The sequence below is a fragment of the Hippoglossus hippoglossus genome, chromosome 6, assembly GCF_009819705.1.
Source record: "Hippoglossus hippoglossus isolate fHipHip1 chromosome 6, fHipHip1.pri, whole genome shotgun sequence".
Taxonomy (NCBI): domain Eukaryota; kingdom Metazoa; phylum Chordata; class Actinopteri; order Pleuronectiformes; family Pleuronectidae; genus Hippoglossus; species Hippoglossus hippoglossus.
In genome coordinates, this window is record NC_047156.1 from 6,368,860 (window position 1) to 6,396,837 (window position 27,978).

General features: G+C 43.1%; 2 protein-coding genes across 3 annotated transcripts; one reads left to right on the forward strand and one right to left on the reverse strand.

Annotated features, from left to right (window-relative positions):
- The first annotated feature begins 373 nt into the window (after positions 1 to 373).
- Positions 374 to 15,169, forward strand: tspan33b (tetraspanin 33b). 2 transcript variants are annotated; one of them, XM_034588313.1, is made up of 8 exons: positions 374 to 475; positions 4,325 to 4,382; positions 4,807 to 4,934; positions 5,097 to 5,171; positions 8,379 to 8,474; positions 8,940 to 9,068; positions 12,682 to 12,843; positions 14,787 to 15,169. In XM_034588313.1, exons 1-8 carry the CDS (start codon positions 380 to 382, stop codon positions 14,853 to 14,855), a joined length of 813 nt encoding a protein of 270 aa, XP_034444204.1. In that variant the 5' UTR covers positions 374 to 379; the 3' UTR covers positions 14,856 to 15,169. The 2 variants fall into 2 exon arrangements, with proteins under 2 accessions (XP_034444204.1, XP_034444206.1); XM_034588315.1 differs by having other exon boundaries at positions 4,807 to 4,856.
- ttc38 (tetratricopeptide repeat domain 38) lies at positions 14,924 to 27,730 on the reverse strand. Its single transcript, XM_034588308.1, has 14 exons — positions 27,623 to 27,730; positions 26,458 to 26,535; positions 26,288 to 26,369; positions 25,070 to 25,241; positions 23,463 to 23,636; positions 21,637 to 21,712; positions 21,198 to 21,317; positions 21,015 to 21,074; positions 20,744 to 20,782; positions 20,197 to 20,278; positions 18,472 to 18,637; positions 16,347 to 16,506; positions 15,787 to 15,860; positions 14,924 to 15,456 (listed from the first exon to the last, which is right to left on the reverse strand). The coding sequence occupies exons 1-14, from the start codon at positions 27,650 to 27,652 to the stop codon at positions 15,369 to 15,371; spliced, it is 1,401 nt and encodes a 466-aa protein (XP_034444199.1). The 5' UTR covers positions 27,653 to 27,730; the 3' UTR covers positions 14,924 to 15,368.
- Positions 27,731 to 27,978: the final 248 nt, after the last annotated feature.

Consider the following 27,978-nt stretch of genomic DNA (forward strand, 5'->3'; position numbering starts at 1 on the left):
AACAAGAGGGCAGTGTACAGTTAGGCCGATGATAGAGCACCCAGGAGGTTTGAGGTAACAGAGCGACAGGACTACTGACCACCGGCAGGCTGACAATACGCCAAAGCTCGAAGGCCATTCAGCTGCAGTCAGCCAGAGATATTTTTTGTGTAATCTGACCCACAGGCCTGCATAGACACTTCTGGGTCCTACGAGCATGGCGAGGCACTGTCACATCCCCGTGCCCCCCCTTATTTAGCCAGCCTCACGCTGCCTGCAAACGACCCCCTCCGCACAGAACCACGTGGCGGTGGGGAATCTGTGGGGTGGGGCGGCAATCTGTGGGCTGTTTTGAAGTAAAACTAGATCTACGTACCGGACCCTAAAAAACTACAAAAAAATGGACAGGAAACTGAATTTAAACCGAGCCGAGACGTTCTCCTTCATCAACCCCTGGATCAGATATTTCCTCTTCTTCTTCAGCTTCTTGTTCTGGGTGAGTAGAGAGTTGCACGACCACAGGCCGTTACTGACAAACACTGAGCTCCAAACCAAGTCTTCTTCATACTTCTGAGCATTCAAATGACCAAAAGTCAGCTTTGCTAGACAGAAAAAGTAGCTTATAAATACTGGATAAGGGAAAAGTATTTCAGAGGGTATCTGGAGCTGCATGCAGCAGGGGCGCCCGGCCTCCCTGCTGCTGCCTATTTTAAATTTACTCCAGTTATATATGGACACTGACTGCACATGCATCACCATAGCACATGTTGAGTGGTGCGTTCAGTCGGGTTCTGACTCACAGGAAAACAGAAAAACAGCCGGTGACTGTGCAGCCCTGCTGGGGTGTGTCTGTCGTTGTGAATGTTTCCATATATGTTCTGTCAAGTCATGTTACTGGGAAGCTGCTATTGAAAGCATTGTTTCAACAGCAGAAGATTCCCAACGTGAGGTATTTGTACTACAGGGAGTATTTCTGCTGCTGTTCAGGGTCGTGTGGAAAGATCGAGCAGAATCTTAACTGGTGGAAAAAGCAGTTGCTAATATGAAACAATACAAATCGGGGTTTGGTCCAAAATAGGTGAATAAATAAATGCTTAAAACACATTATAAAAATAATGCATGAATTATTTAGAAAACTTAGCTATAAGTAATAAATGATTGGTTTAACACACTGCAAAAAAAAATGCATATATAAATTATTGAAATGCATATCTAAAATTCATGTTTTAATAACTGCCATTCAAAGCTCAAGGTAATGCATAAATTATATTATATTACCACACCAGCCTAAACTCAGACAGTTTCATCGTGTCCAGAATATTCACTGTTACATAACGAATGGTGATAAGTAGCGTAAAAAATCGATTTGAGCGACCGCTTCGGGAACATGACAGGTGGGGAAGGGTGTCATCTGACAGAGGGGGGGCACAAGAGACACATACAGATGTCTGCAGGGCACAGAGGCTCAAGTCAAACAAGCTCCACTGCTGGTTGTAACAAAGAGGCCGGGACTCAACTGGGACTGTTAGAGAGAGTGATATAAAGGTTTGAGAGACACTTTGATGCAGCCATGAAACCATCCATCAGGCTCGTTTTCCCTCAACAGTTGTTACTCTCTCTTTCTCACACTCACACACACACTCACTCACACACACACACACACACACACACACACACACACAGCTCTGCCTCTCTCGCTTTCCAACCACATTACGACTTTAAGCACACAGATCACATCTGTAGCGCAACCCGGGTTCATACATCTCCATCATATCCCCGTTCATCCGACCCCGCTACACAAAACACAGCGAGGTGGCAAAACACTGTGACCGCGTTTACAGTTGATCAGAATTTAACTGCAGCCGCAGCAGTCGCACAAACCTCTCGGCTTGTGTTCACTTTGCTTTGCTTTTCTTTTCTTCTTTTTTATTTTTTTTTTCCCGCACGGGCTCAGAAGTGAACACTGCAGCCCTAATCCATCAGGCCTTTGTCCCCACAGCTCAGTTCAGCTGGCTTTCACCTCCGCACACAATCCACCAGGAGAAGCCTGATTCATCCCTTTGAAAAGCCTGAAAACAGAGCTGGAATACATCCACTGTGTGTGTGTGTGTGTGTGTGTGTGTGTGTGTGTGTGTGTGTGTGTGTGTGTGGGCCACACATATTCACATAAACTCACACATAAGTAGCAAAGTGAAAAATGGAGCTGCTGGTGCAAACACTCTCACACAACAAGACAACATCCCTTTCTGCACTTCCAACAAACTTGTACCAGTGCAGTTCCAAACAGAACGTGGGCCATCTATGTCTTTTTACAACTATTGTCTTGTCAACACAGATTATTGATTTCAGAGATGGTGAGACACAACATTTCAAAGCAACAATTTGCTGCTCCAGAACAAGCAAGAGAAAAAAGATTGGGGTTAGACGTGAAGGCTGCGAGATAAAAATTACACCTCTTTCATAGCAAATGATGCACCATGAATCCTTATGACCTCCAGAGACCTGATGCAGACAGAAACAAAACAAATCTATGTTTATACCAAACAAAAAGCACTTTGTATATATTCACACGTGCACACACACACACACACACACACACACACAATTAGTAATCAGGAGAATGTCTGTGAATCTCAAGGCTGAAAATGAAAGCCAAGCCAGGCAGATTGTTATTCAAGGTGAGACAAACAATCAAGCTAAGGAGGGAAATGAGTGTTGACAATGCAATGAACAGGAAGCTCTAATTCCACCTATTTCCCAGCCTCTTTGCTGCTGTACTGTGCAGCTTCTGCTCAGGTGAAGTCAACATCCTCAACAGCTCTACAGCACATCCTCAAGGACTGCCATTAGTAACCGAGCACACACACACACACACACACACACACACACACACACACACACACACACACACACAGGGCTCTATGTTCCTGTGTGTCTCTGAAGAAGACTCTTGAATTCTGTTCAATATTTTTTAACACAATTGGAGCTTCTTCTTTATTTTGCCTCAGAAAACCAACAGAGCAGGTTTCAGACACATCAACACCCTGAATTCCTCACACACACACACACACACACACACACACACACACACACACACACACACACACACACCACGTCTTCCTTCCCTCTACCATGTCTCACTGTCTCTGCTGTTGAAAACAACCACTTATCTCCCGTCCACCTACATTTGTAAAGAACACTAAACACAGCTCAGTGAAGCTTGAGTGGAAAGTTATCTTGTTTTTTTTACCAAGGTCACATTCAAACAGATGATACTTATATGAGGCACAAAAAGTTTTGAATCCTGGAGGTTTACCATCCAATTTCATATGATTACAGCCCAGATCCATATGTTTTTGTTATATTTTCCTCCGCTGACGTCCATCTGTCTGTCTGTTTATCATAAACACATAAACTGGTGCGGTTGCCATGGCTACAGCTGCTCTGCATATCCGACACCTGAGGAAAGGCTCGACATTTGTTAATCTGAGCACACCTGTCCCGGCTGACAGCACAAATAAAGTCTGTTCAGGCACGAAGAACAAACACTGGAAGCTATATATTTTCAACGCAACAAGTTTTTTCCAGCAGCGAAGTAAAGAACCAACCAAAGAAGAATTACACATTAGTAACTTATTGAGAGTTGGCTGAGAAGTTTGACACCAGTCCACTGAATATAGTAGGAAACTGGAGCCAGGAGACAGTTGGCGTTCAATTACATTTTATTTGTATATCCCCAAGTCACAATATATAATATCTCAAGGCACTTTACATAGTGAGGTCGAGAAATTATAATATTACAGAGAAACCCAACAATACCCACGATGAGCAAAAAGTTGGCCACTGTGGAGAGAAACTAGATTTACTACCCTGCAGTAATTTGCCCAAGTTTCAGTCTAAAACATTTTATTCCAAACTCATATGAAGTGACCGTGACCTCTGACGGCTGAAATCGAAATCAGTCGATTCAAGTCCACAAGCGACAACTTGTCAAAACCTGAAGGAATTCCCTAAAGGCAAACTTGGGATATCTTGTTTTAGAGGCTAAAAACATATTTTTTGAGGCCACACAAATCTAATCAGTTAATCCATAAGTCTCAGTGAACATTTGTGCCAAATGTAAAGGATTCTCTCAAGAGAACATGTTCACAAGGCAAAAAGGGGTTTTGTGAGGTGACCTTTGACCTCCAAATTCTTTTCAGGTTATCTTTGAGTCCAAGTGAATGTTTGTGCCAGGGGGGGGGGGGGGGGGGGTCTGTGCCACCAGCGCCGAGGCACAAGTTACCTGCTCAATGTGCTACGAGTCCAAGTCTTTAGGAAATAATAACTTCTCTCTCTTTCCCAGGTTTTCTCATTGTTGATTGTTGCAATCGGGGTCTACGCTAAAGTCCAGAAAGCTACAGGTAGATATGTGACACACTTCTTCAACTTCTATTACAAATGAAAACTCTAGAGGAATTGTTTATTCTCCTTTATTACAACTATAGAAAGATTTTCTCACATTTTTTTCTTCATTATGTTCATATTTAATTTAGTAATATACAGAAGGTGGACAACAAAGATAATTAACTTGGGCTCATCCCACTGATTATGCCTCTGTGTCCTGTATCAGCAACAGATTATTGAATATTAAAAGCAATGGAAGCAGCCAGTGTTGATAGAGGGGCGATGCAGGAATAGGAAAACAGTGTAAAAGGGAAGACATTTATTTCAAGGTTAGAACTGAGAGTAAATGAGGCGAATGCCGGGAGGGGAAGGAAGTAAAAGCGGGAACAGAGGAGGACAGACGAGTAAACAGAGGCTGTTATGTTCCTGTCTTTCTGCCAGACACGGTGCGGGACACGTTCCTGATCGACCCAGCTGTCATCCTAATTGTGGTGGGGGTGGTCATGTTCTTCATTACTTTCTGTGGCTGCATCGGAGCCCTGCGAGAGAACATTCGCCTCCTCAAGACAGTAATAGACAAAACAGACACCTCACTAATACTGGGGCTGTGTTGTGCTTCCGATGTGGAAGCTTAAATCACATTTAATCCAGAGCCAAGTCGTACATCTCAGACAGTCAGTTATGTTTCAGTCAGACTGTGTTTTTCATATTTGTGTCCCCTCTGTCTGTAGTTCTCCTTCAGCCTGACTCTGGTCTTCCTCACCCAGTTGGCCATAGCCATTATGGGCTTCTTCTACTCCGATCAGGTATCTGCCTCCTCACCGTCTGTGCACCATCTTAGATTTTCTGTAACACTAAAAGTCACTATAAGGTCACATTCCATCTCTAGTTCTCTTCACACCAGCGTCGGCCCTGAATGACTCTCCATCAGCTCCATTGATTCGGTGTATTCTTTCCCAGCTTTTGGACATTCTGTACATTTGTCAGCTACGGTCCATAAAACCAAAGAGGGAACAGATACATTTGAATCCGCAGATGGAAGCAATTAGCCATAGACTGGACATAAAAATAGACGACTTGTCTCCACATCTACCAGCTGAACACAAGTGAAGCCAAAATATTCAGAATACGGGTGTTGCCATAATGTTTTACCTTGTTTTTATAGCATCAAATAACTAATTCAAGCCAAACTTACCGGAAATATGAACCGTCGCAGAAACAGCAGTTTGAAGAACTACCTGAAAAGAAATTATTCGACGTGTACTTTTACTTTTCAGTCTGGTTCATGTCCCATCTGTTAACATGGGTTAGGCAGGGTTTAGGGCCTATAGTGCAGTCAGTCACAATATCAAGATGATTTGGCTTCACTTTTGGGAGCTGTCATGTCGTCCATCTTTATTTACAGTCTGTGCTTTGAGCACACATGGGGGAATGTTATGTCAATATCTAAGCCACACTGTATTCACAGAAACACAAACACACACACACACACACACACACACACACACACACACACACACACACACACACACACACGAGTATGACAGCAAAGATCAGTCTGTGTGTGTTTGTCTATAAACACTTTAAAAGTACTGTATTTGTTCTTTCTGTGATAATAAAACTGACAACTTATTTTGTTGATGACAAATTAAAACAAAGCAGTTTATCTTATTCATTACCATTTGCATAAAGCACTGCATCATAGTTCTAAGCATTTTTGAGTTAGTGACACAATCTCAATCCTTCAGGTGGTTCAGAGAGACACCGGCTGAAATGTGCTGAAAATAAAACCAAACAGTAAATATTTAGAAAGACGTCTCTTCGGATTTTCACGAAGCTTCATTTCCAGCGAACATTATAAACACTGCTGTTGACAGGAGCCTGTACTCCATCATTTCCTGTTACCACAATGTGGTAAATGATGTTGATTTCTTGCGTATAAACAGTATAATTTAATTTAACTATGGAGGAAGAAGAATAAACATCATTTCGGGTGACAAATTATTTTCTTAAACCTATTTATAAAGAAAATATAAATCCTACTGTAACCACTTGTGTGGGGGGGGGGGGGGGGAATCCAAACTGTGTGTTAGGGTACAACTGATTAGAAATGGTTCCTGTTTCCATCTGAGCCCCATATGTGACCCCTGGTGTCTCATCAAGAGGCTACAGGGAGGAGAAAGACCCCCCCCACCCCCGCCCCGCCACTATTCAACATCCATTTATCTTTACAGTAACATCGCATTAAGGCTCCGTGGAGAATAAAAAACACAACAGCCAGTGGCACCAGCGTTTCCCTGACACTGGTGTGTGGTGGCGAGGTGTCTGATGCCTGACGCTACCTCCCGTCTCCCCTGTGTTCTCTGTCAGCGCTCGGACTGCCTGCTGCTAAACAGAGCAGTTTAACAACCCTCCCAGCATCCTTCCCTGCTAAATGATTCAAATGCTTCGGCACTTCAAAGTGGAACCAAATGTTCCATTTCAACAGATCCCTTGAAGGAGACTTTGCCGCTAATGACATGGGGAGGTGTGACGATGGGCTCGGAGGCCCGACTGAAACAGAGGGAGGGGACGGGGGGGGCGCCGTAAAAATCCTAACAAAAATTTAGTAAAATGACTTGGGGGATAAGAATTTGGGGCTATTTTGATACAGCTCACGGTTTTTTTATCAACATAACCTATTCTAACGCGGCCTGTAAAACGAACAATGCAGAGAGCCTTGAGCAAAGCACTAACACAAGTTCATTTCAGGCTTAATGAAATTTTAAAGTTCAGCAGCTTATTAGCATACAGCGCCGGCATTAGCATACATTACATCTGAACTCAAGTCGGTAGAAGCGTGGCCCTTCTTGTTTTTAAAAGAGGGAGATTTGCATTGAATACCTTTTTCAAAACTTTATTTATACTGTACGTGAGAATAGAATATATAAATATTAACAAAGCAGGGGCCTCATAAAACTCTTGAATGTATTACAATGAACAATGAGAGCAAACACAAGCAGCACAGTTTTAATGTCTGAATTAACCATAAAGTCTGAAAATTACACATTGTTCAATCAAATCAATGTGTTTCATTTATATTTCATCAAGGTTTTATTTATTCAGCTCAAGTAAAGTTAATGAAAATTACTCTATTATAATAACAAATGGGGGAAGCTCATGCAATCATCCTCCACGGCTGAAGAAGTGTAAAAGCTGCACATGTGCTGTGTGTTTGCTATGCATCGCGTGCATTGATCTCGAAGGCATGGCTGGTTCAATCATCATTGTTATTCTGCACTGCTGCAGCCAACTCACTGCAACAGGAGTTCCTGCTCCTCTGCTGTCTTGTTTAGATAAATCCCACATTATGCTCCTGCGACGTGAACCAGAGGATTTTACGCCGAAGCCTTAATGGAAGCAATTCTCCATAGAAACATCCCAATTAACTGAACCTGACATGTTTTCTTCAGCAGCTAAGTATCCTGGTTATAGAGATAATTTTTTCAACTGGACACTTTGATGAAGAATTTAAACAAAAATGGCAGATTTAAAGGAGATATTTTATATTCAGGCTCATATTTCTTATTTGGGTTATTTCTTTTTAAACGTTTACATGCTTTGATGTTCAGAAAAAACGTCACTGTCCTCAGACTGTCCACCGCTGCAGCTCCTCTTTTCAGCCTCTGTCTGAAACTCTTTATTTTAGAGACTCCTGTCTCTTTAACGACCCCCCCTCCTGATAAAGCAAAGTTGGCCCACTCTCTTGTGATTGGTCAACGGCTTCCAGCTCATGCAGGAAATGTTGGCCTCCTTCTCATTTTACCTGGCGTGCCAGACTGGCCCGCTAGGCATGCATTATGCAAATGTTGGGCCATATCGGCCGGGAACAGTGTATTTACCTTTTTTACTTTACTTTAGTATCAAACTTTGCAGAATTTCAACATACACAAAAGACTTATATAACACACTAGAGGAAAACCCCCCCAAAAAAGGCACAACACCCCTTTAATATTCCGTATTCTCTCTCCTAGACTCGGGATGCTTTGGGAAAGTTCGTGACGAAAGCCATCGTGCACTACAGGGATGACCTGGATCTGCAGAACCTGATGGATTACATCCAGAAAGAGGTGCTCCGGGCAATCCCACACTTTAATGAATGTGCCTGTATGTGCGTATGTAGCTAACCGCACAACGTAAGTCTTCAAATGAATCACAGCCTGTGGAGTATTAAATACGTCTGTGCACTCAACCGACAAACCGCCGCCAGTGACCACAGAGGTGTACGTCTTGTATTTGTTATCTCGGCCTCGCTGAGGGTTTTCCACATGAGACGTAGCATTTAAACATGTACTTCTTGTGTCTGTGAGTCTGCTCATGAGATTCTCCTCCTGCATATGCTTACACAGGTGCACTTGTGAACCTGAGTTTTCCCATGTGAGAAGACCAGACTGGCAGAACACACAGTCCAACTCAAGAGCATGTTTCTAAATATAAACCTCTGCTGTTTTCTTCTCTCTCTCTCTCTCTCTCTCTCTCTCTCTCTCTCTCTCTCTCTCTCTCTCTCTCCGTCTTCTTCTCTTCCCTTTACACAGTTCAAGTGTTGTGGGTGGAACAACTACACAGACTGGTCTTGGAACCTGTATTTCAATTGCACACATACGAACCCCAGCACCGAGCGCTGCTCTGTACCTTACTCCTGCTGCACTCCTGTTCCCGGAGAGGTGCGTACTTTTTTTACAAAAACTCACAACAGAATGGCATCAGTCGAGCGAACAACACCCCCAGGACCTAACAATCCCCTTAAATTCAAACAAGCTGCACCAAAGTACACACAAGTATTCCTTGGGAAAATGGCAAAAATCCCCTTGCAATATTAAAGACAGTGACAACAAAAACTAAACTTTGATCCACCCCACAATTTGTTTGGTTCTTTCCGGGCCCGTGTCCCATCATTCCACGAACTTTCACAGAAATCTGTTCAGCAGTTTTTGCGAAATCTTGGTGAAAAACGAACAGAGAAGCAAACAGGGGCCAAAGCATAACCTCCGTGGTGAAGTATTGTGTTAATGTAAAATAATGCTAAATGTAAAGAAGACTCAAGAGGTTTAGCGGGTTGTCAACTAGCTGGAAGGTCGCTGTTCGAATGTGCGTTGCTCCAGTGCTGAAGCGTCCTTAGGTGAGAGTCAGTGTGAGAATGGGACGTGAGACAAAAGGCGCTGATTGAATATGTGTTAGAATTTGGCGAATGAGACCTTTCAAAGGCGCTTTGAGTGTTTCTTTTAAGTTTAAATGACTTCGGTAAGACAAAACTTCAAAGAATGATGGTGTTCGGTTGAATGCCAATAAGCAGCATTTTGTAACAATGAAAGAAGTTTTCTGAATAATGTGAAGCAGCAAATTAAAAGTGCTCGGTGCAAAAAACCTGTAGATGCATCAGTCAGCAAGGACACGGTTTAAGTGATGCATCTGAAAGTGGGTCCAGCCAGTACGATCCAGTTTAAACACAGTTTAAATGTTCAGTGTGTCAGATTAAGGTGAAAGGAATCTATTGGCTGAAGATGTTCTCACTAGTTTGTTTCATCTAAATTGTATGAATTGTTGTTTTCTTTACCCTAGAATGAGCCTTTATATTTAAATACTTTATATCTACATCAGGAGTGGCTCCTCTCTACGGAGGCCGCCATGTTTCTTTTACAATCGTCCAAACTGGACAAACTAAACACCTTTTAAGGTTTTATGACAACTGAAGCTACCACAGGTTCTCTTTCACGTGTGTAAGAGGAGGGTGAGGTGAGGAGTCCTCAGCTGCAACATACAACTTCACCACTAGGTGTCACTAAATCTCACACACTGAACCTTTAAAACAATAATAACTATCTGAGAACTGCGAATGTAGATATGTTGATGTGCGTCACCTACATGCAAGAAAATAAATTCTGAATAGACATCATACCTTAGTGTTTAACTCCCAGTTAGAGAAACAATCAAACTGGTTTAGTGCTGGGGACATCATCTTCCTACACAGCTGGCTAGCAACCCGGCTACATAAATAATGTGAATAGGAGCAACAGCTACAGCAGCCGCTGTGGATGAGATCAACGCAGCTGCACCCGCTTGTGTGAGTCGGCTTTACAGCGTCTCTTCGATCAATACATCTGCTTTGATGAATGTGAAAACCGATAACTGCTCTTCACAACCACTACTGCTGCTCCCACGTTGACTGAAAATGACACCGGCCAGACAGATACATCACTCGCTGCTGATTGATGAGGCTAAACTGAAATAAAAATACACCCTCCCACCAGATATTGGCGAACATGAACTCGGAGTCAGCCAGAATGACTAACATGAACTGGCAAACTCAATTATGTGATTATCCGGCTCGAGTTTATTTCTGTTTCTGTCTTTATTTAAGTTAACGTCTGGATTAACAGTCACATATTTGAGTCTTTTGACACCTCACCTGTGTGAAACCATGTATCCGACGTACCAGACAGTAATTACTTTGTGAACAGTGAGATGCTGCTGGTTTATATTTAACAAAACTGAATTTGCATTATTTTGACATAATACTCAAGTGGGTCAAAAACTGCAGAAGGTGTTTGTTTCTTTGCCTGGAGGCGTCATCTGCATGTCTACACCTGCAGGGATAAACTGATGCTGGTATCAGGCTGTCTCATGTGTGGGTTACTGGTCTGACACTAACGAACCAGTAATGAACCAATCAGAATCTACTGATTACACGAATGATTGGTGTGTTACATAAGCTGCGTTTCAACCAAGAGTAGCAGAAACTTTAAGTCCCAGGAACTTTATTCAATGAACTAAATGTTGCTGCGTTTCCACCACAGAGCGTTTCCACCATGCACTGTACTCTGCAGACGTTCTCTGGTGCCCCCCCCCCCCCCCCAGAGAAAGTCTGGAGAAGCCAAAGTGAGAACACAGCAGGAGATCCTCTGCAGGATTCACCCCAGGTTTTTGTTGATAAGGGCTTACGCCGGTGTAGATGTGCTGTAAACACCAACACGTGATCTCTGCAGCGGAATTAAACCTTTACGTTCTGCCTCTGCCTGCTCTGCTACCCGATGCCCTAATTCTCGTCTGAGCAGAGATCATCCTGCTGCGTTGTTCATGTGTGAAAGGCAAACTACAGAGAAAGTCTGGAGCCGATTCTCAGCACATCCTCCAGGAGGTCATGTCTGAAAACAACTTTAATGTAATGAAACAGCCCCAAACCAAAAGGTCCCTGTACTTACGTGAAGTACTGCCCCAAAGCGAGGCCTTTTTCCCCTGGAACTCAATTTAGACACTGGTTGCTAGTTCCTGGGAAAAGTTCCTGTGGTTGAAACACTGCTTTGCAAGAATCTTATTGACACAGCTCCAGCTCCTGGAGGTGGACTTCAATCTAAACGAAATCCGGCTGCAGTAACTGCATCAGCAAAGAGCGACCGAGTTCCCAAGCTGACTCGAATGCAATCAACCCATTCAGCGTATACACTATGTAGAGTGGTACTCTGCTATCTGAGATGCAGCCACCAGTAACACCAACAACCTTTACAGCACAATTGTCAGTGGTGACTTTGCCTGCTTCAAAATTCAATTCCTCCTTCATGAATGTTTAATATATGTCTGTACCTGGAATCAACACACACACGCATCCGCCTGCACATGCATGTAAAAATAATGAAATGTAATGTTGCATTCTAACACAAACAGTATGTTAATAGTGTTCTCAGTGAAATCGTGCATGCATGAGTTTGCAGATTCCCACTCACACAAAGAAATGCCCCCCCTCTCACCCTCTGTGCAGACACACGGCCGCTGACAATTCCTTCTAGTGCGAAGACGGAAGACTAAAGAGTCCATGCAGATCCTTCACACTAATATTGATTATACATCATGCTACACGGAAAACAGATCACAGCAGCTTTCTGCTACATGACTTGAGGGGGGGGGGGGGGGTCAATTAATTAAACATGATTGGAGCTGAAGCAGTGCTGCGACCTGCTGTTCGGAGCCTGCTACTGCAGCGGCTACTTCAGGGACAGAGTCACATCTTCCCTGTCACATCAAATGGATGCAGTTATATCGTCTCTCTCTTGTCATTTTCCGTCTCTTGAATTCCAAGTCTCTGCAGTTAGCGGGCTTCCACTAAACTCTCCCTCGGCTGTCACCATAGTTAATATCTCTGTCAATGCGAAATAATGCAGGAGATGTGAAACAGCAGCTTCGTGACAGCTTCCTATTAAAGTGCTTCAGGTTGGTGTAATCAAGACAATCTGTCACGTTCTCTCTCTCTCTCTCTCTCTCTCTCTCTGTCGATCTGTCACACAGGCAGTGATTAACACCATGTGTGGTTTCGGGGTTCAAACCCAAACCTTCCTGGAGGCAGACAAGTCAATCTACCCGGTGGGCTGTGCGGACAGGGCGGTGATGTGGATCGAGTCTCATCTGATGCTGGTGGGAGCGCTCGCTCTGGGAATGGCCTTGCCGCAGGTAACTGGCACACCTGCAGCCACTTGTTCATAAAAGCTTTGTAGTAACAAGTCAACAGTCCACAGACACACACACACACATGCACATCTCTCACACTCACATAATAACTTCCCAAATCCCTTACCCTAAACTTAAAGGTCCAGTGTGTAAGATTTAGGTAAGAGGGATCTATTGACAGAAACTTAATATAAAATAATCCTAGTGATGTTTAAACTAATGTTTCATCTATATTGTACAAATTGTTGTTTTCTTTACCCTAGAATCTGTCTTTTATATTTAAATACTTTATATTTACATCAGGAGCAGGTCCTCTCTATGGAGGCAGCCATGTTTTTTACAGTAGCCCAGACTGGACAAACTAAACACCTTTTGAGTTTTCATGACAACTGAACAGGTTCTCTTCCATGTTTGGAAGTGGAGGGTGAGGTGAGAAGTATTGAGCTGCAACATGCAACTTAACCACTAGATGTCACTAAATTCGACACACTGAACCTTTAACCATCACAACCAAAATCTAATTCTAACCCTAACCCTAAAAACGAAGTCTTTACCCTCAAACAGCCCATTGAATTTGGGAGGACCAGCCAAAACATCCTCACAACGATAGATAGACACACACACACGTCAACAGAAGCATCAACTGGAGGCGTAACCAGATTGAGCGTGTAGCAGTAAACATATCGACTGCTCCTGCTATCTTAAAAGCAGCCTCGCACTGTGCATTTGTACACGTCTGCGAAATAGACCGAGCAGCACTTCATCAATCAGGATTCTGCACCTTCCCTCAAGTTACACACGTACCAGCATCAATTGTTGAGCTCCCAGTGACTCGGCTGCACAGGTCCAGCAGCTCTCGCATAAAATAACCCCGGCCTTACAGCAAAAAGGAGGGGAAAAGAATCTAATAAAAAAACTTTTTCTTGCAGAAACCAACAGGGTGTTTTAGGTTAATGTGAGGCCACTGGAATATAACTAATTCAAAATCGAGAGTTATACATAGACGGCAATAACTAGGCACAATGGGACAATGAAATTTTAACTGCACATTATTCATTTATCGCACCGCTCTGGATCGGAAGCGCAGGTTAATGTGCAAGTGAGGCGGTGACCCGCACGCGAAGATGTGAGATTATGTGCCAGAGGAAAGGAAGGATACTGAAGATTCAACCTCCATCTACTGAGCAGCGCCACACAGAGCAAACCTCAAATCCCGAAGCATGAACTAATGATAATAACTCAAGTCAATATGTTAGATTGGCCATGAAATCACATTAGTGCTTATCAAGAGCTGTCTCTAAATAATTAGTCCGCTTCCTTATCAGAATGATTCAGGTACTGTCACAGTGGGTTCTCACACAGCTCGCAGCTTTGTCAGTGGGTTCTTTGGCTCCATCTATCTCGCTCTCATATCTGCCTGATTGGGTCCCTGGTGAATCCGCTGAGGGGGGGGGGGGGGAGCACGTGAATTACCTATGAGTGCTGTCAAAACAATTGCATTAGTATTCGTGTTTGCTTTGATGTTGCAGTAAATCCGATGATGATGAAGTTCTCTCCCTTTTTTTCTCGTCTCGCACATCCTCGCTAAACACCATTACTTGATTTGTCTGCAGAACAAGCCGCGTTTAAATCAGACGGTTAATTATTGAACAGATCAGTTAAAAGGCGCGTTTGCCACCAAATGCGTGTTGTCGCAGTGACAAAACACTTCATGAGCAGCGCTATAAGAAGTGTTATCAGGGTTATGAGCCTGTAAATTGTGCAAGGCAATGAAATCACGTCAAGCGTCTGTATGCAAACATGTTTATCTCATTTCGCAAACATGTGGTCCCAGTGCAGAATGAGCAGTGCAGCCCCGTTCTGAGGCACTTTGAGACGCTCAGCACAGGATGTACAGTTACCAGGAGTCTGCTCTGTAATCTAAATTGGCAGCTGCTGTCCTCTAGATTGCAGGGATCGTGCTGTCCCAGATCCTGATCTCTCAGATCCAAGATGAGATCACCTCAGTGTTGTGAGAGCGGCCCGACGCCGGGGGAGGACGAGGGAAGACGAGGGAAGACAAGAACTCACGCAAGGACTGACTTTTTTTTTTTTTTTTTTACTGCTACGGTACCTCTGCAATGTTTTTGAGTACATTTCTTATTCTTTAGCGTGTGATGCACTTTATTCTGTTACACTCTCACATGCAAAGTGTATATTTATAGATTTTTTTTTATATTGCTGTTGACATGAAAAGCATTTAAATTGAATATGTGTCATTAATACAATTTAGAGGAACATAGTCACAGACATCTGCACAGATTAGAGAAGCCTGTTTTGGTAAAAGAATACAAAAAAGATGTCGCACATGATTATGTTTTACACTCATAATCTCGTCATTAACAAAGCTTAATAGGTACGTAATCTAAAACATGCTCTGCATTGAAAACTGTGAAGAATTCAGCAATCTTGACAACAGCTGGTACCATAGTCCCCTAAAACCAAACATGGGCACATGAGATTCTGCGTCTGCTGATGTTACTTTGATGTTAGACGTGAAGAGCCAGGGCCCGCTGCATCAGGCGACCCGTCAGGGGGGAGTTGGGCCTCACGGCATCACGCTCAACTAGAAGACATCTGGAGGGATTCAGCAGAACACAAGGCGGTACATGGAGATGAACACAGATTCAGAGAAAGTACAAGCTGAGAGGCTAAACTGATCAATAATGAAAGCGCAACATGGGGTACAGACGGGCGATGTCGGTTACTTAATGGGAGCGTATACAGATAGTGTTCTACATGGAGGCGACAGCGGCGGAGGACAACAGGAGTGGGCAGCAGCCGCAGCTATACAGCATCAGCATGAAATCCAGTGGAAGGACTTTCTATTCTCTCACATATGGAAAAGAAAATGGGAAAACACTGAACTAAACCTATGTTTGGACTGAAGTCCCAGTTGTGCATTACCTTCCCAGTTTCTGGTGGTGCTTATCCTCTGACTTCATTGCTGCATGAATGAGCAGTTGATTGAAGATATCCCTCTGAAAACAACAGTGGACAAAGCCATTAGTAAAGACTTTTCCCCAGCACTGCGCCGTGTATAGTCTTTCTATCCTTTTGTGTTGTTCTGTATAGTGTTGTACTGTAAACTGTTGCACCTTGGGGGACGGTCTCATGAACACAAAGGACATAAAATCCATCAGCATCCATCACACAGATTCATTATTCATACACTGGTGCACTGTGCAACACATTCTCTCCCTATGTAACATGTTCAGAGGCTGGAAGGCTTTAGCTCTTACGGAGAGTGTTCTTCACTTCACTATTTTCACTTCAACAGGGATTTGGGTTTTACTCCAGAAAACAAACACAAAAACAATGGGATTGATAATATTCAGACTAAATAAAGCCTCGAGGCTGAGAGCTTGCAAGTGGTGCATCAGAGAGCTGGAGTTGCGTTTGGGTTTGATTTTTGTTTCAATTATTTTAGTTTGCTTTCGAGTTTACCACATTTCCGCGGAGCTCACCTGAGCGTCACTGCCACCGATATCTACGGCTCTGTAGCGTAAAGGGTACAGGAGCTCCACCGCTCCACTGTAGTTGCCCTGGTCGTACTCCATCAACGCCTGACACATGGGCACACCTAGAGTTCCAGCCAGCTGGTGTTGCTGATTGTCCCCTGGCTCCCTGCGAAGAAAATGAATGGTTGGAAAAGAAAAAGAGACATGTCTTGGGTTGGAAGGTTTAGAAACTAGCTCTCAAGGCAGAATGCTTTATGGATTGTAAAGTTGTGGAGGAATAAATCTACGATCACAAGAATAAAAACACTTTCTAGTATGAACTTCTTCATGCACCTCACTTTCACAAGGGTGTGCATCTTTACTAAGGATGATGCATCCCCTTCAAATTAATGTTTTGCTAACTTACAAACAGACCATGCAAGAAATGTGCAGGTAAAATGGATGAAAGGCAGCACAGATAAAAAAGTGCAATAGGTATTTGAAATGTAAAACAACCAGCCAATGCAAAAGGATTTATCACTGCCGACTGACCACTGAGGCTGAGGAAGCTGCTTCTGAAATCTCATATCTCAGAAAAGAAGACCTCCAAGGTGAGTGACAGACTAAATCCGGGTCACAGAGTTGGAGAAGCAGATGGAAACCAAAAAACACTGGATTTTAAAGTGACTTTACCGGAGCGCTAAACAGCATCGCAGCACAAGACAGACGAGACGGAGGAAGAACAATTCAACAACTTGTTTTATTTTCACTTTATCTTCCTGTTCCCTGCAGCGGCCTCCTGCTTGACTATCTGCTTTTTCTAATTTTGAATGGCTCCCAGCAGACTAGAGTCCAGTTTGAAGTAAGAGTTGAAAGGTTTTTTACCATAAATCTTCCACATCCATGTTTCACATCCCCTTAAATCCCTGATCTGTTCGTTTTGCAGGATTAACGAACACGGCCTCAGAAATGTCTTCCAAACATGCAATACACATAAGAACAAGGAAGATGTGATATCTTACTCAGCAGCACTTTATGAAGAACAGCTGACCTGCATCTGTGTTCATTTACTTGTGCTGTTTGAAAAAGACACACAGTTTTGTGTCTCTGATGGTGATTTGTAACAGGTTTTAGTGAATATTCCTCAAAATACTCTGTTGAAAACATATTCTTAATTAATTGAAACAACAGTTGCATAGTTCTGCTTGGGAAACATGCATTTGGTTCCTGAAATAAAAAATGACTGAGTTAAATTATTCATAGAGAATCTAAACAATAAGGACTCTCACAATCTTAAGGATTCATTTAAGCTCCTCTTCATCTTCCCTGCTGTTATTTCCACTCATTAAAAAAAGAACATTTCCATGTTTAAGTATGAGAATCAATGAAATCTACAGGATAGCTCCAGGTTGGTGTATTTGTACACACTGCGGGTATCAGAGTATTACTATAGTGAACAGTGAAAGGCAGGAATTCACTTCACTCTGAGACACTTCCTCCAGTTGTGAGGCTTCTCTGGGATTAGCTCATTCCGAGAGTCGCTGCCACCGAGTGTAAAAACACGAGGTCAAAAATATGGATTATGTAAAACTGTGCGATCCCTTCGAACCAGGGCAATAAAAGTGACACAGTATATGTGAATGATGGGATTAAATAAGTGCAGAGCTTCAACATGTCTGCGGCTCGCCTGGTGATTCAGTAGAGTAGAGCTGTGCTGGGGGGGGGGGAGTTGGTGTCTTAATTAGGAATAGAGTGCCTCATCCCCCCCCTCCCCAACTCCTGCGACATGGGTTACATGATGTAACAGTGAAAAAACATGAGAATTTAAAGCACTGGTTTCAAATTGCAGCTTTTCCGTGGGTTCTGAGCGAGACAGAGTTAAGAGCACAGGCTGTCCGCGATCGGGATGCCAGAACATATTATGACCACAAAACTCCACAGAGGCTGCAGCTGCTCGCACAACATCTGCTACAGAGGGAAGACCCACTGTCTCCGAGACGGACCGCAGCTCTGAATTCCCTTTCCTGGCTGCGTCGGCTCGCTGTCTCGCCATCCTACGCTCAGCCTTGTTTTCTGCCTTACATAACGCCCGGTTGGCTCTTACGTAAGGCTGGAAGGAGCATCGAGGTGTGCAGCGAGGAGGAGAACTTACTTAGCCAATTCCTGGAGGCCCTCCAGCAGACGCTGCGAAGTGCCGCTCTCTCCGGCTCCCAGCGACGCCATGAGGAAGTGGAGGTCGTTGAATAGGGTCACGTGGTCGTCGGTGTGAGGCTGCGTGACCTGGAGCAGCTCTCGACAGCGGTCCTTCGTGCACACACCTAAAACAGGCACCAAAACAAGGACGTAAATCGGGCTTGTAGGCTGCATAAAGGCTCCAAATTCATAATGAACTTTTTTTTAAATAGACTGACGCAGCACCTGGGCTTCAGATTAATGAGCTATGATAAATGGGGTTATCTCACCTCCACAGTTTCACTTTCACACCATTTAAAATCATCTTAAAGCAGATGTTGCCCTTCAGCTCATTAACAACAAGTTAACAAATGTTTGCGGTATTTTTGTCGAGCCAATTAGTGTCGTAATAACATTTTGCATCTCACAGCAGTGACACGCTTCATTTCCTACGATTTTTAACAAACTCTGATCAGTAGGGTCCAGGACACCGTGTGTGGCAGATGGAGACAAAGATCCTGAAGAAGATGGGGGTCAGAGAAGAGCCCGTTAAATTTTGGGTGCGAATCCGGATCAGGGGGCGGATGGAGAATTGTTAAAAACTTTCTTTAACATTGTGAGATTGGGCATTAAATAAAGATTTGGATCTAGTGAATCAAAATGTTGTTTCAAAGGCGACAGTTCGGCCTCGACAGATGTACGAGCTCTCCTGAGTCTAGTTTCATCTTTGTTATTTAATCTTTTCACATCTCTTTCAGTATTTCATTACTATGTCTACTCCAGTTTATCTGTCTCTACCTGCCTTTGGTGTTTCCTCATATCAAATTGATGAGACTTCTTGATAGCGTGTCCTCAGTTCCTCAGTTAATATTGTCTCGCTATGTGCGCGGATGGATGAGGAGACTTGTTTTTATTGCTTTTATTCTGTAAAGCGCTTTGTGTTACATCGTTTGTGTCAGAGCCATCTTCAAAAATCAAAGCCGTACTTTCACAACCAGACTTCCTACACACACTAGTCTTCTCTACACTGGACCACTGTAACTCCCTCTTCTCTGGCATCAGCCAAGAGTCACTCTCCCGCCTCCAACTAGTTCAGAACGCAGCAGCTCGGCTTCTTCTCACTGGTCATGCTTCTCTCCATTGGCTCCCTGTCCGTTTTAGAATTGATTTTAAGGTTTTACTGATCACTTTGAAAGCACGGCAGGCCCCAAGCTACATCACAGAGTCACTGACCCCTGAGGTGCCTGCACGCAGCCTCAGATCCTCAGGTGGAGCCCTGCTTGCTGTTCCAAAGTCGAGGTTAAAAAGGTGCTTTTGCCATCAGGGCCCCTCGGCTTTGGAACGGCCAACCTGAGGAGATAAGGCTCGCAGGGTCAGTGGCTTCTATTAAATCACTTCTTTAAACCCATTTTTATAGACTCGCTTTCAAGTGATGTTGTGTTTTTATCGTTTTCTTTTCAACTTTTCGTTTACCTGTTTTATTTATTTTTTATTGTCATATTACTGCTTTTATGTGTTCACTAACACTAACCATCTAGACGTGGGCATCTGGCCTCCTTGTCACATTGTTATTTCTCTTATAATTACTTTTTTTAACTATTTGCTGTCAAATCTGTTTTTTCAAATAAATTATTATTATTATCATTGTATGTAAAGTGCTACACGAAAATCTGATTGTGATTTCCTATGTTATCATGCATCTCACCTTCCATTTCCAGTCTTCGGAGCAGTGAACAGGCGTCGACAGTGTCCAACATGGATCCTGTGGCTTTACAACGTCTGAAAACCTGAGAGAAACATACATGTTCACTGTTCACCTTGAACACTGAAGCACGTAACGAACATCTGCCTCCACAGACATTTTCAGAGGAAAAAAAACCGGGGCATCTCCATGTTTTTGCTGGATTCCCCCGACGTGAGCTGTTAAACATTCATGAATATCATCTAACTTTACGTAAGAATTTCTGTTGTGCTCCAACTCGTGTCGGCCCTGAGTGACATAATGAAATGTTCTCGTGTCGGTGCAGGACATCAAAGAGCTTTACTCTCACGTCGCCTCTCGTATTTTTAGAGTGAATAAAAAAATCATCATCTTCGGCGGTTGACACTGAAATGGCCGGTGTGGGTTTTGACTTCCATTTGTTCACACTTGCCCTCTTGGATCACCAGAACAACACATTGCTTTTAGTGCGGATCCCCTGTGTATTGGTACATGCATGGGAAGAAAACGCAAACCCTTGACATAAACTGACCTGAGAGTCGTATATTTGCAGCGCGGCTTCGTACTGCCCCTGTGGAGGAGGAAGAGGAGGTGAGAGGGAGGAATTTGAAATGACTTCAGACCTGAAAGACAAGCCAGGGTTACAGATCGCGTCGCGCAGATGCAAACACAAATTAATCTCCCGATATAATCAACTGCAGACTTCAAATTACCCGAGGGAAAGGATATCGTAAATACAAGTTCCACAAACACTCCCACCGCCAACTACTCGCTTGACTGAGAAAACCCATTATAATCTTTACCTTCTCGATGAAGCATAGAGCCCAATGCCAATAGTTGTGACTGGCCAGGACGTCAGATACCTGGAATTAAACAATGCATATTGTATTTTCCTTTTTTTCCCTAAGGCTATTTGAATTAGTAAATTGGAATGAGTGGACTCGGTTACTGGGATGTGCTTCATCATTAAAAATAAACAGTCGTACCTGCCAGTCTTTCTCTCGACTTTCCATGCACTTCAAACCTTTGTCCACTTCTGCCCTCATCTCATAAACATGAGCGAGCGAGTGGACAGACCAAGCGTCGTCTGGAGTCAGGCGGAGGCCCTGCACCGGAGAGTGAATACAGATGAAGAGAGGAGATGTATTTGCTACACCAAAGTAAAACGACATTTCAGAAATAATGGGCTCGCTTAACTCTCAGTCTTTCATTTCTGTCTATGATGTTCCTCAATCGTTCCTCATGTGACCCTCGTGTCACTGCTGCTTTGTAAGTATCACACACTCAACAGAGAAGATTTGGGAGCTGCCGAGGTTTCGGCTCCTCTGCTTGTTATCGCTCCTTCGACGGCAAACGACTTACTTACCGAACTGAGACGATCAGAGGCAAAGAGTGTGACACAGAACAAACAGGAGAGAGTCTCACCTCCATCGCCACTTTCTCCGCCTGGTCATAGAAGTGAGTTTCCAGGAGACCGAAGGAATACAGTCCATTCAGATAACTGAGAGGAGAGGGAAACAAAACAACTCTTTAAACCCTGATCATTTACGATGGATTTGTTAGTGTTGGGTTTATGGACTTTTGTTTATCGTTCTGGTTTGGCCTGTATGCCTGCACACATGTTATTAACTGTGCTGTGTTGTGGTGTGAGCTCCCGGCTGAACGACGCCTCCTCTGACCTGCATTCCCACCACTTCCTCTCTACCTGCCCTCAATCAGTCAATCAGCTTCACAAGATACCTCAAGACCTGTTCTACCACTACCTCTCTGCTTACAGGCAACCTGAACCTGTCCTCTTTTGTCCTCTTTAGTCTTCTTTAGGTTTGTCTTAATGACCTTTTCACCTGACACTAACCTGTTCTTAATGCTCAGGATCACTTCTCACCAGAGCCCGACAGATATGGATTTTAAAGGTCCGATGCTGGGAGTAAAAATGTCTGATAGCTACTATATTTTATATCGGCAAAGACAAAGAACTTTAACAACAATTCACACTTTAAACGTTACGATAAATAACTGTAAAATAAAAAATTCACACTAACACAATCAAATATACAGATATTTTGATCTGCCAACGGTTAAATTGATCCGACTCTACTTGTGAACTTTGTTTGACTGCCAGATTCAACCTGGACGCCACCACCGCTCCACCACCGCTCCACCACACTCTGTATAGAGATCTATCAGAGAGGAAATCTAACCTTAGCCCTGATAACACTCTCTGTTGTCTGTCAGCATGTTACTCCATTGAAAATAGATTCTGTGTGTTTTTACTATTGGTATCTCTGCTCCCATGTTCCCTCACTTTGAGTTCAGCCTTTTTCTTTCACCTAAACACACATTAGATTTTCCAGAACGATGAAAAGCAGACTACTTTTGAAAACACGCCTCAAGCGATAACAACTAAAGGTCATAAAAGTTGTTGTTGACGATTTGTATTAAACTGGCACATTTACAAAGGGTGTGCTCTGGTAAATCAGCATATTATAATAATAAGAAGGAAAATAATCCATCTTTTAATTTTGACTGACACTCCTTAAATACATGATCATCTATTACAACTCAACTTAATCCCCTGGGGGAATCTCTGCGTGTTTGTAATGAATGAGACATAATTTGATATATATTGTTGTGATAAATAAAGCAGTGACAGTGGATTAAGTGTGTGTGTGTGTGTGTGTGTGTGTGTGTGTGTGTGTGTGTGTGTGTGTGTGTGTGTGTGTGTGTGTGTGTGTGGCAGGCTGCAAGTGTCCCTAATTAGTTTTTAATAAAGTCAACACCATCATTAGTTTGCCGTTAACCCTCGAGTGTCACCATCAACAAACTAATTACTGCAATGTGAGGGGAAGGTTTAAATTTTACTATATCGTCCCATATTTTGCATCATCATTTATTTTATAGTTTTGATATCAATGAGAAGACATATTGTGGTTTTAAGTATCGAAACTCATCTCGCTTTAATTTGACATCTCCTCTCTGAAGCTCTTGCTCTTTAGCTGTTTGCTAAATATGTCGACGTGATGGTCGGTGCCAAGCAGGTAGTTTATAGCAGGCGTTATGAGATTTGAAAGCTCATTATGATTACATGTAGAGTTTATGATATACTATGAATTATATAAAGTGTTTGGTCTCACTGTACTTGTCTAATAAATCAATTCTTACATGCTGTCCACTGATGAACTGTACATATTATTAGTTTATCATGACATGTGAAGTCAAGAGGGGGGGGGGGTGGGTGCTGCTTTCTGTACCTGGACAAAGGAATGTGTGGTTTCCAGTGAGGCAGCACCCTGGCCACGGAGTCTCTCAACTGGGTCTTGGCTCCCAAGTAGAAATATCCATCATGGGCAAACTTGAGGGCCAGCATATCAGTGGGGTGATCGACCAGGATGTCTTCCCATACGTCACAGGCCTTGTGAAAAATTCTGAAAGGAACATGAGTCTCAGTTAAAGGACGCGTCGTGAAGGACGACAGAAGGAATGTACAATGAGAATCGCACAGAGTTCAGCGCACTTTCTGCTGAGTGGAGGGAATGTGAGGCGCTTGAAAAACATTAAGAGCCCTGCAAGACTTTATTAAGAAACAAAGATGCCTTCAATATTTCCATATATGCAAATAAGACACTGCAGAGAGAATAGAAATATGACTTGTGAGACTGTGTCACAGTCAGTGTAGATGAATGCTGGGGATCTGAGGCATGTGACTGCCTCCCAAACGGGGGACACAGACAAAGAGCTACTTGATGAATGGATAAAACACATTCTTCAGTCTTCTGATGACTAAAGAGACGTCATAATTTCCCGTGGCAACATGTTTCCTCTGGCATGATAAGGAACACAGCTAACGCTCTGATGAGCCTGAATATTGATTCAATACGACTATTAAAAACAACATGCATGTGGACAGCATGCAAACCGCCATGATGTATATGTTTACTTATGTAATTATATATATATCTACAGAGCGGGGAAGTGAGAAGCCGGGTGTGAACTCAGAGCGGCCCACTTCTGATCAGCTCACCCAGGACGCATGTTAGTGTGAGATGTAAACAAGGCCTCAGAGTCTGTTAACTGCCGTCTGGGAAACTCCGAGGGGGACTGCTGTGGTTTGTATTTAAAGTGGCCTCCGTCGAGCCGCTCTATCATAAAGACCTGACTGGTGGAGTGATGCTGGGATGGTTGTCCTCTCAGCAGGTTCTTCTGAGGCTGAGTTCTCCATCACCTCCCTGACCTTGACCCTTCATGCCCAGTTTGTAAAGTTGGCCTCGAGGAAAAGACCCAGAGGTTCTTCTTTTTTAAATAATAGAAGCCACTGAGTTCCTGGTACCACTCACAACTTTAAAAAATGGATTTATACCCATGTCCTGATAAGCGTCTCGCCCTCAGACCTTGTGACTTTTGAGCTGAACAGAATTGTGGGATTTGGTACAAACGAGTGTCTTTTCTCATCTTCAGTCAAGTTCTAGATACTTCACAAGCAAACAGGATGCGCCTGAATACTATTTTGAGTTGCGCAGCAAAGGATCTACATACTTTGGTCATTTTTCTGTTAAAAGTATTAATTCACATTGACTCACAGTCATGATTTCATACACTTAATTACCACGACTTAAGATTCCTGAGGATTTACTGCACAGTATGAATGTTACCATCATCCAACAACTACTGCTCCATCTGACAAGGGACCACTGTGCATATGAGAAACACAATGGGGACTTGTGCATTCTAACGTGTTCAGAAGAAAAAGGAAAATGAACTCATGTTAACACCCCTGAGATGAAATATCGGGACTAACATGACAAATCCATCCCTCTCTTTTGACTTTTCTTTTTTCTAACAACCTGACTCTGACTCTTACCCACGTGAGAAGAGCTCCATAGCCTTGACATGGAGCTTCTCTCTGGGAGTGATGTCCTGGCTGCTGGCCAGCTCCACCGTTCGAGTCACGGCACTCGCCAGGCGCTCGTTCAGCCGGGTGGAGCTCGTCGTCGCCGCCAGCTCCAGCCCGGTACTCATCACATGGCCCATAACTGCAGGGGAGATGAATCAAACTAGCTCTTATCTTTGTGGACTGTAATTTAAAACACTTGAAACATCATATGCACTCATAAAACACTAGAACACCATAAAACACTTTAAAACATCGCATGCACTTTTAAAAGTTTTCCTTTTGAACTGCAGAGCATAGATATAGATCACTGCTTAAGCTATGCCTATGTGTGTTTTCCATCCCCATCGTGTGCCCCCCTGATAACATGTGGATCACTATGTAAACCCACTGCAGACTACATGTTAATTCCCAGTCATGAAATCAGACACGTGTACTTACAAAGATATGATTCTAAAGATTGGTTGACAAATTCTTTGTTCTTTATCCACGACGATGAGAAAAAGGGGAAGTAGGAAGGACATTTTTTTGTAAAGTTTTTGTAGTATGTAGTATGGATGTATTTAAATTGGGGTTGAACCCGATGACCTTTACCCGGATGTTACCTATTACAACATATGAAAGGTCTGATCATTGGCAGTTTGCCAGTTCTCAGGAGCATCAATAAACGTTGAACCTGTATAATGGGAACTTTCAGCCAGCAAATATTCTTGAAATTCAAAAGCAGTAATATAAATAATTATATAACCGGGGCTCTGAATTTTCTTTTATTTGTTTTGACTTGCCATAGGGCGAAAAGGTTTGGATGTAACTAGTGACATTAAGCAACTATGGAAAGCATTGTACCTGGATCATGGCACCGGTGGATTTGTCTATATTTCCTATATTTTGTATATTCCTTACACTTAAGTATTGTTACTTATGACTTACTGATGCCTATTTCTGACTCTTGCTGCTGAAATATTGCAAATTTCCCCATTGTGGGACGAAAACGATGATTTTAGCACAGTTTCCTTCATTCACCTTTATCCTTAAGTCTTAAGCCTTGATTGTGTTGTTATCTCCTTTTAAAATTGCTGCGTCCTGGCCAGGTTTATTGTGAAAGCGCTTCTCAGCAGGACTTACCTGGTTAACTCGCCTAAAGATGTAGAACTGTCAGGAATGTTGCTTGACCCCCTGCATATTTACCAAAGTTAGGATCGGCCGTCTGCAGGGCGGAAATGCATCCTTCAAATCCTCCCAGGGTTTCATCGTTCCTCCATTTCACATACTAGGAGCCCACCAGACAAAGATGGATGTAGTCAACTGTGATGTAGTAAAACATGTTGCAGAATGACAGCGTGTGGGAGAGTATTCACCTGGGTTAGTAGGGCGTCATAGAGTTTGCAGGCCTCATTACTGCTGGTGGAGAGTTCAAGACCCTCTGCCCTCCATGCCTGTCACACACACACACACACACACACACACACACACACACACACACACACACACACACACACACACACACACACACACACACACACACACACACACACATATTAACACTGCATTAGTTAGGATTTCACACATTAGAGTATTATCACGGTGGAGAATCCCCATATTTGCAGTTAGATAGCTTACTGTGAAAACTGTGCCCTGTTAGGTGTTTATTAATCCTTTCACCCACAGAGGTCACTACAGTGGACAGATGTTCCAAAGCCATTTTCTTTGCAGATGCATGGGTTTTGATGGCATAAATACTAAATCTTTGACCCTGAATCAATTAGTTAATGTCATTAGAACCTAATTTTGCCGGGGGGGGGGGGGTTTCGGGGATATTTTTTAGATGTTTTTCATATTTGCGACGCACGTGCTCTGACAGTCAGAGGCGTTGCCAGGTCATTCCACAGTCATAACATAAATCCAGTTTAAACATTGATAGATGCTTATGTAATGTGAATGGGGAGCTGGATAATAATAGTGTGTATTCCCTGCAGAAAACTGTGAATCTTTACAGGAGAGTATATAAGAGAGGGTAAGTTGTGTTTTGTATTTGTCGAGCTGTATTGTATTTTTTTGTATATATTATTGTATAGTTTTCACTTCATTTTATATGATTTTATTAATTGGTTTATTAAGTACACATTTGTTTAGTTGAAAACAACAAACGCATGTTGTGTCCACTCAAGTGAACATGTGAAAATCTATTTGGAATACCTGTGTTAGACTGTTTTTGAAGCCTAAAGATGAATAATAACATATTTCTTACCTCCTGACTGAAGTTGTGATCACTACAGCATGAAAGGGTTCAAATAAAAGCACAACTACACACCTCTGGTGAACTGTCACTGAATTCCTCAGTGTTGTTTGTGACTTTCTGAGTTTAAACCCCCACAGTTTGTTTTTTAAATCTAATCTCCCACATTCTTCTTCGTGTGACCGCAACGCGTCCTGTCGCCTCCTCGTTTCCTCCCCGCACACAACAACCACTTCCTGTCACGACCTTGTCTGAAAGTTTCCTGGGCATCGAACACAAACACTGACCTCACAGTCCCTGAAGCTCGAAGCGATCATGTCTGACAGCTCGTCAGCATCTGGAGCAAGTTTCACCCAAACAGCTGGACTCACTGCACGGGTCAAACTGCTTCCCACCGGAAGTCAACGTTAGGCACAGCCGTGTTTCAGAATAAGAGCATGAACTAGACTATAAGAACTAGAGTTTTGTTCTGGTCTCTTGTTTTGTGAAGCTTCCTGTCTCCCACGGTCACTTCTCAGAGTTTGAAGCTTCACAGATTTCACGAGGGTTTGTTCTCTTTGTCCTGAGGCGGGTTTTTCTAGTGTTGTTGACTTTATGGAAGTTTCACAGTTAATCTGACAGCGTTTGACCTCGTGGACCAAAT

What these genes read in the sequence shown, in the direction of transcription:
- tspan33b (XM_034588313.1), top strand. Translation starts at nt 380, where the DNA reads ATGGACAGGAAACTGAATTTAAACCGAGCCGAGACGTTCTCCTTCATC. An exon ending in ACATTCGCCTCCTCAAGACA is followed by an intron (nt 4,935 to 5,096) that starts GTAATAGACAAA and finishes CTCTGTCTGTAG; the next exon opens with TTCTCCTTCAGCCTGACTCT. An exon ending in GCACTCCTGTTCCCGGAGAG is followed by an intron (nt 9,069 to 12,681) that starts GTGCGTACTTTT and finishes TCTGTCACACAG; the next exon opens with GCAGTGATTAACACCATGTG.
- ttc38 (XM_034588308.1), bottom strand. Translation starts at nt 27,652, where the DNA reads ATGATCGCTTCGAGCTTCAGGGACTGTGAG. An exon ending in GTCGAGAGAAAGACTGGCAG is followed by an intron (nt 21,075 to 21,197) that starts GTACGACTGTTT and finishes GTTTAATTCCAG; the next exon opens with GTATCTGACGTCCTGGCCAG. An exon ending in CACCACCAGAAACTGGGAAG is followed by an intron (nt 15,457 to 15,786) that starts GTAATGCACAAC and finishes GAATCCCTCCAG; the next exon opens with ATGTCTTCTAGTTGAGCGTG.